Raw genomic sequence first — 8,262 nt, 5'->3', positions numbered from 1 at the left:
GATACTGGATCAACTCATAATTCCCATATTGATATATTTCTCTATTCACATCACTTGTCTGTTCGATATTGTCATGTTATTGTAGAGAGAGAAATTCTCTGATTAGTTGGAGGAGTTTAAGGTTCAAACATTACAGGTGTGCTCTCTCAAAAGGATATTGTTCAAGGTTCCTTTTTGGTCTGAAAACTGGGAATTGTTTATCCTATGCTGTCAACAAGCTCACAATTTTACTCCTGTTCTTACGGATAAAAATTTATTCTCAATTTTTCGACAAAAGAAAAACCCTTACATAAAGAATTACAGTAATTATTACAAAATGAACATTTTAAGCTTTGATCCACGCTGGTGTCACAGGGAGACCTAATTTTGCCGCGGAAAACCGCTGACCAAAGTAATAGCAGCAAGGTAATCATCTAATGAGTGACGATCCTCTCCACTGTCCGAGCCACAAGAAGCTTGGTGCCGAGCCTTGAGGTTACCAGTGGGTAAGGAATTGGGACTGAATGATGGGCTCACTGAAGCTGATACACGAGGACCTAACATCACACTGACCGTTTTTGGAGAGGAACACTGTCCCCTGGTGTCCATGTGAAAGAATGTTGAGTATGCCTCGCCCGGGAAACTGGTAATCCTGGGAAGCATGTCTTCGGTAGTGGGCCCGTTTGGTAGAAACATAGAAGCATTTCCTAAAAACGGAGAGAAGAATGGGCTCCAAGGCGGGAAACTGACGGGCGAGGGCTGGAACGTGGCTGGTGACACAAACGGGCTACTGACTGATCGGATTGTGGAATCAGGGAGGGATGGGGCAGGCTTGTTTTTGATCTCGTGCCTTCGCCATCTTGAGCGGCGATTCTGGAACCAGACCTGAAGAAAGAATTAGAACAATTTCAGTCAAATACATACACATAACAATACTGCACACCTGAGTGGGATCTCGTCTCTGATTACAACCGCTTTAGTCAATATGATCATACGCTGAACTCTGTTACCCTAAGTGTAGCATGGCAATTTTCCATCGATTGTTGAAAGTTTAATCCGGGATTGTGTTGGTATTGCCTTACTTAATTCTTTGGTTGGTTCTGAAAATCGCAACACTCTCTCAGATGTTAAACTAAAACCATTAAACCTGGTCGCCCGTGTGGGTTTTTGAATCATTAATTTTTCTTGTGCTTAGCTCAGATAATTTATCGCTGGATTCTCAGTCCGAGGTGAATCTCATCTCAGTCCGAGATGAATCGTCAATCCTACCTGAATCCTGTCTTCTCGTATGTTCAGTTCTCGCGCCAGCTTCTCTCGCAAGTGAATACCCGGGAATCGTTCTTCTTGGAATGCTTCCTCCATACGATTAAGTTGTTCATTAGTAAACGCTGTTCTTCTTCGCCTTTTTCGCAGTTGGTCATCTTAGGGAATCAATAAATAAAATTGTTAATTCGCTTTGGCTATAAAATCCCAGCGCAAATATATCCCACATATATCTCATTAAGGAACGTAATAAGAAGAATTAATTATAAGGTTCACGTTATCTTATTATGGCATACTAATACTAGCTGTCCTCATGGCGTGTAAGTGCAGATGAGCAAAATCGTGATCTTGTTTTCAAAAGATTATGAGACAAACGCATACTCTCCTCGTGGAAGTAAACCGAAAGTGCAAGGAAAGCAGCAAAATACTTCTTAAATGGTTTACATTATAATGTATTAGTTTTTGTAGAGAACTTGTGGATTAAGTCGCTTATTTCAATTCGGTTACATTTACTTACATTCAGTTTCCGCGGCTGGTCTTTTGCAGGCCTTCCTTGAGTTCATTTTTTAAATTCCGGTGAGCGAAGTTTCAACTTTGAAGTGCACAGCTCACAAGAGACGTTCTCGACACAGAGGTATAAAAGGTAACTGACTGGTTGTGAAATTATTTTTTTATATAGCACACGCTGTTCAAATGTGGGCGGGCTACCACCAAACTTGTCATTGACTTGATTAGAAAATTGTTTATCACACCTATTGTTATTTCTTAGTGCGCGTCTAGCCATTGTTATGCACCAACTTTCACCTAAAATGATTTGTAAATTATTTTCCACATGTATTGTTGTCAATTTTTTCACCTCTCTCTATTGTTACATGCATCATCACGCACAAACTTGAAAATTAGACTCGTGTTAAGTTTAGTTTCACTGAAGTGTCAAAACTCCCAATTTATTTTCCTTCACCCAGATTTGATCTGATTTTTCATTAAATTTAAACTTAAATCGGTTGCCCTAGGTTTGAAACATTAAGGAAAGAATCCAAATCATTTTAAGCTTCCTTCAAAACGAATTGACGCGCGCATGAAAATCTTGAACGTTTTAATTTAAGCAACACAATCTAGCCTTTCCATGCAGAGAGCCATCTCTTAAGGACAACTTTTTATTATGAAGAGTTTCCTGTGTACCAAAATAAGCCTCCCGGAGGAAAATACTTTGTGCGAAAGTCGATTCAATCTAATCTGCTCTCAAAAGAAAATACTTTTCTATCGCTATAGTTGTTATCTCTGGCGGACACCTCTTTATTACCTTGATGACTCTGAGTAACGAGGGGACCGTGTCTGAGTTTATACGAAAGTCTGTTCCTTTATTGATACATCTTTTATTACTCATTCATTCGACAACGCTCGCAAGCGATACGCAAATTTAAAGTTATCAGGCTTCACACGTTCATCCATTTGACATGAGTGGAATTTATCTGATACGCCATCTAATTAATAGGAATTCCAATTTCAAGTGCGTGTGTTCAACCTTTTCTACAACATGGTTATCTGTACAAAATAAAAGAAAACATAACCAAAAATAATCCAGTCTTTTTTTCTGGATTCCTTACACCTGAATGAATAACTTCTACAGGAATCAGAATGGACTCTGAAACGGAATAGTTAAAACGGAATAACACAGTTTTAAAATGCAATATTTCTACGAACTGTTCAATTGTCTTACTGTCTTAGTTCGGCTGTACAAACCGACAATGAAATAATGAGCACTTAAGCGCGTGTAAACGTGGCGTAGGGCCAAAAAATTAACACAACAGAACAATTGAAAAAACAAGTAAGAGGCTTGGTGCGCGGTTCGGGTCCAACCTCCGACACCTCGACCCAAACCACCCATTTTTTTTTATTTTGATCAAAGAAAATTAACCGCCATCGCGAGTCACTCGAATTGGATCTGAATAAAACATGGTAACAACATTCCACGTTTTGAAACTTTAATGAAATCAAAGTTGATAATAATCGTTAAATTCACTTTTATTTAAAAGGGACTCAAAAAATATCGAGCGTGCAAGTTTTACAATTGCAAATGGTGCTTAATAATGCATCAACAATGGAAAGACTGTCAGAATTGAATAACAATGTCTGTGAAAAATATTTACAATCAAGTCAATAACAACTGTTCGACAATTAAATTGATGTGTTAATCAATCTACCACGCAAGTAAATTACAAGTCTATTTACAACTTGGTAGTTGACCACTGATGTACTAAGAATCTGTCTTGGTTTTAGTTTTGGATATTTGACTGTTAACGATATTTCAAATTCATTATTAATCATGTAAAAATGCGAGTCACCCCAATAACAAAGGTATCACAATAGCAATTTCACTATTAAATTTTCCAGCATCGAAAACCTTGAACACTCCGAAAAAGGCTCTATATTCAAACTAATTCCTTGGTTGCATTCCAAATACAAAGCAATGATTATTATGAATCATGACTACAGGGCTTTTTGCTAAGATTTCTTCACGGCTTTGTACACGAATCTAATGCAGGACTCTAACTGCATTGAAAAGGCTTTCTATGGATATCACACAAGCTGATGAGTGGCTTTAGTCATTCAGTTTAGAACAGTGACCAATTCAACCAATACCATTTATGTAAAGATTAACGAGGGAAATTGGCCACAATTTGCGTTGGTTCTATGTCTGCTGTCATAAGGATCCTTGAAAGTGAAAAGCACTCCCTGGCACTCAACAGAGCTTTGGCCTCGCTGTCCGTACCATGACAAAGGACCTTTGATAATTGATAGTAACTCGTAATATTTATATGCCTCCAGATGAATCGGACGGTCAAACAATACATCAAAGCCATAATATTTAGAGTTCTCTCTGGCGGTTGATGCGTAATTTCCAGACTGTGTTACCAGACACTTTGTAAAAGGTTCGGTACAGTTCACCTGTAAGGAAACCTGGTACTCGTTTCCTATGGAGCCAAAAAGCTCAACCCCGCGAAGCCTGATGGGTTTATTGACTGAGAACTTCAATTTGTCAGTGCTATCAACGTCGTAGCACCACTTGCTAGAATTGCTCGCCGAATAATTTACCGCTGATGAGGCATTTGCCTGACGGTATGACCGGGCTAATTGACCGCTGCGCAATTGGTTGCGGGTTAGATAATGAGAATTATCATATAATTTAACTTTCCTGGTCTGAATAATTGGCATATCAAACCCTGAAAATCTGTGGCATCGAAAAAAGCTGGCAATAAATCTTTTCTCTTGGGAAAATGGCAAAGAAAGTGTTGGAACGTTGCTGTAGTATCTCATCATGTCGCTGTTCTCCTCATTTGTGAGAATGCCAGAACTTAACACCACAGACGCAAACTCTGCCTGAGAAATTAGAGGAAACCTTATGGCTTTAACAATTTCACCTCCGAGAATTCGTCTTTTTAGGTGACCAGTAAGAGTTTGTCCTTGCTTTACAATTTTTTTGGTGGCCCACTGATCTATTGCCTTAAAGAGATCTACTTCCTTAACATTCAACGTTCTTCTTTTCACGACAGACTTGACAACAGATATTTCAACTGTTGAGAATCCATCTGACATCAACGCCTCGTCCGCTTGCATCTCAATAAGTTTCCAACATTCTCTTTCTAACTCTTTCGCTTCGAATTTCTCAGCAGCGACTAGAATTTGAAAGACATTCGATACTACTAAAATGTCACGCAAATACTTAGTGCATTTATTCACGAGCGAAGGCACCATGTATTGCGTGGCTAAGTTCAATACTTGCATTACGTTGCTTCCGCTCAAATTTACTTTGTCGTAGTACAAGAAACGAAGCAACTCCAACAGGCTCTCGTACTCATAGTCAGGTAAATCAATAGAGTTTTTAGTTTCCGCCATTGGGCCGTAGAACATGGCACAAAACACAGGACTGCTGATTGCAAGAATAAACTTGTGAGCTGGAATTACCAGCCTCTTGCCGTTTGACGCTGGAACAACAAATTTTACATCGCTTAGTAACTCTCTGCTGAATATAAATTTGTTTCTGTCTAAGACAGTAAGACACTTTGTCTGCCAGTCTTCTGCTTCAATAATCGGTGCGTCAGCGACAGCTGTGTTGTTTGCAGCCTCCGCAGCCCCTGAAATTTCGTAGTTTGTTGCCATCGTTGCTGTTACTGATTTGTTGGCGTTCTTTGATAAAACAATCCCCATATATTCTCACTTGATATCCTTTCACTAGTGGTTTGTGATCGAGAGTCGCTGAGCAAAAATTGAAGATAAGAAATCGACGAGATCTCGGTTAGATGTGTTTACTTCTTGCAACGAATGAAAGCTGGGCCTCTCGATTTTCGTAATTTAATAGCCTCGAGGTTATGTGATTACCCAAATATTCAAAATATTACGTAGTGTTCTGTTTCTAAATATTATATTGCGTCTCGTCTCGGAAAATCTTCTGCATGACAGACTGTACTTGGTACGTTTGAACGTAGTTTTACGTCACATCGACCTGTTCCACGCTTAATATTCTTACTATTATCATTATTGTTGCTATCATTATTATTATTATTATTATTATTATAATTTTTTATCATTATTATCATAATTATTATACCTATCATTATTATCATTACACCTATCAATTCTAAGCTTTAACATCTCCCCCTAACCCTCGGACAACCCACGGGAATTTGACTGTCGCCCATGCCCGAGGGAGGGGAAATTTGAATGTTTTAAATGAAGACAGATTAAAAAGTGTCATAACTGTCAAGAGAACTTAAATTTTAACCCCCCACCCCCCCCCCCCTTCTTCCACGACCGCAGGTTGGCTACTTTCCTTCGTCCCTAGGACGGCCCTTCAATCAACAAGTTTATTGATCAACACAAGTTTATTGTGTCTTAGGCTCAGCTATTCAGGTGTGACATAACATAATGAAATGGCACACTAGCCAATTCTCTGTATTCAATAAATATTAAATTAAAATTTAAAAGTTTATACCATAACATACGAATAAAAATTTTAATAATTTAAAAGTTTAAGTCAGGATCATTGCAATCTAAAATAATTCCATGCTATGCTAAGAAGTAACAACAATAATCATATGTACTAACAATAGTTAAATAACAAGTAAAAAGTTAGGTTAAAAGGCCCAAAAGGAAAATTTTCTTTATACTGTTTTTGAAGGCCTTGAAAGTTCTGACAGTTCAGTGTGACTCTGATTGTAGGTTCCACAGCTTTGGCTCTAGGTAACGCCTCTGGATGGCCCCTTCAAAAAAAATCGGAAAAAAACGAACGAGCAAATAATAATAATATAAATAATGGTAATAGGACCGAGTGGAGTCCAATTTGGACTGGAATCATACGAGTGATTAACAAAATCGAACGACCGCGAAGCGGGAGTCAGATTTGTTAATTACGAGTATGATTGCAAACAAGTAGATGACAAGAAGTCCTGTTACCAATTAATCACAACTATGACAAAATTTGAGAAAGAAACTAGACATTGGTTCTACACGTTTTCATTTAAAATTAACTCGGCGAAATGCGAGACAACAGCGCGCGCACATGACGCGTTTTGTCCACTTACCGAGGCATGACGTCCTATTACACCGTCAAATTACAAGCATGACGCGTACACTGTCCTATTAGTGCACAAATCAGGCTGGTGATAGCCAATCACGTTCGATAATTTTTTTATAGTTTTGATAATGATAATAATAATAATAATAATAATGCTAAAAATTAATATTAAAATAATCAACGTGGAATGAGGGTGATTTGAGAGGCTGATGTGACGTAAAACTGCCCTCCCTAAAGGTCATGAAGGTGATTTTGCGAGACGTAGTATCGAATTTTGAAATAGAACACTGCGTAATATTTTATATATTTGGGTAGTTTTAACCAAAGGATTATTGTATTACGAAAACCGAATAGCTCTTCGGCTCTTTTCGTCAATTTTTGATTTGTGTCTCTCGATCACAAACCACAATTGAAAGGAAATCAAGTCAGACTGTATGGGGGTTGTTGTATCAAAGAACGCGGTCAAACCAGTAACAGCAGCGATGCCTACAAACTACGAAATTTCGGGGGCTGTTAACTACACGTGTGAGGCTACATACAACTCTGCCGCCTTTGATGCACCGGTTATTGATAATATTGGCAGACAAAGTGTGATACTGTCTTAGACAGAAACAAATTTATATTCGACAGGGAATTGCTAAGCGATGTAAAATTTGTTGTTCCAGCGTCAAATGGCAAGAGGCTGGTGATTCCAGCTCACAAGTTTATTCTTGCAATCAGCAGCCCTGTGTTTTGTGCTGTGTTCTATGGTCCAATGGCGGAAACTAAAAACTCTATTGATCTATCTCACTATGAGTACGGGAGCCTGTTGGAGTTGCTTCGTTTCTTGTACTACGAGGAAGTAATTTTCAACTGAGTGTCGAAAGTGATCCGGAATTGCTTTGTTTTTCACTTAAATTGGTTTTGCGATTGGTCCAGAAAACTCGCGCCACTCTCTCAACCAATCAGCTTGCAGCTTTATCATTCGCGGCCGGCTTAATTATTCGCGTTTTCCCGCGCTTCGAGTAGTGTGCTTGTTTTCACTGAGTCCTCATTGGCTAATGATGACGTAAACCTGTGTTTTGATTGATCGCTGGGACTACTTTGGTTTTGGTTTTTCGACACAAAAACTGACCCTGCTCTATAGAAGTAACCATAGTAACTCAGTTTGTTTCCGAAATATATATTTGATTCTTCGCAACACAGAAGGATAAATGAATTCAAAGCTCAGAACTAAGCTTTGAATCGCGATCGTGCTAAAGTAGATCTATATATTTCCAAAAAGTTCAGCATGAAGCTTGATATTAAAGATGATGTCGACAAGAGCAAAAGAAAAAAATTCAGCCAATTATCTCATATGAGTTGTAATACGAGTACACATTAAAACTTTGGTAATGAGGAAATCTAGGTACGTACCTACAGGTGAAATCGTCGAAGAGCGTTTTTTGGAGTGTTACAGGCTTTTG

At 38.5% G+C, this 8,262-nt stretch overlaps 2 protein-coding genes across 2 annotated transcripts; both read right to left on the bottom strand.

The window, feature by feature from the left end:
• Positions 1-360: 360 nt before the first annotated feature.
• On the bottom strand, positions 361-1,805 carry LOC131784885 (retina and anterior neural fold homeobox protein 2-like). Its single transcript, XM_059101716.2, has 3 exons — positions 1,760-1,805; positions 1,249-1,400; positions 361-864 (listed from the first exon to the last, which is right to left on the bottom strand). Exons 1-3 carry the CDS (start codon positions 1,803-1,805, stop codon positions 361-363), a joined length of 702 nt encoding a protein of 233 aa, XP_058957699.2.
• Positions 1,806-3,219: 1,414 nt separating this feature from the next.
• LOC131784888 (BTB/POZ domain-containing protein 6-B-like) lies at positions 3,220-5,649 on the bottom strand. Its single transcript, XM_059101720.2, has one exon. The coding sequence runs from the start codon at positions 5,449-5,451 to the stop codon at positions 3,889-3,891; it is 1,563 nt and encodes a 520-aa protein (XP_058957703.2). The 5' UTR covers positions 5,452-5,649; the 3' UTR covers positions 3,220-3,888.
• Between the last annotated feature and the right edge of the window lie 2,613 nt (positions 5,650-8,262).

This window comes from Pocillopora verrucosa, chromosome 11 (genome assembly GCF_036669915.1).
Source record: "Pocillopora verrucosa isolate sample1 chromosome 11, ASM3666991v2, whole genome shotgun sequence".
NCBI lineage: Eukaryota > Metazoa > Cnidaria > Anthozoa > Scleractinia > Pocilloporidae > Pocillopora > Pocillopora verrucosa.
This window is presented reverse-complemented; position numbering and strand designations above follow the sequence as displayed.

Coding starts and splice junctions, on each gene's coding strand:
- LOC131784885 (XM_059101716.2), bottom strand. CDS start 1,805: ATGAACTCAAGGAAGGCCTGCAAAAGACCAGCCGCGGAAACTGAAT. Junction 1,401..1,759: donor ACCAGCCGCGGAAACTGAAT/GTAAGTAAATGT, acceptor TGATTCCCTAAG/ATGACCAACTGCGAAAAAGG. Junction 865..1,248: donor TACGAGAAGACAGGATTCAG/GTAGGATTGACG, acceptor TTCTTTCTTCAG/GTCTGGTTCCAGAATCGCCG.
- LOC131784888 (XM_059101720.2), bottom strand. CDS start 5,451: ATGGGGATTGTTTTATCAAAGAACGCCAACAAATCAGTAACAGCAACG.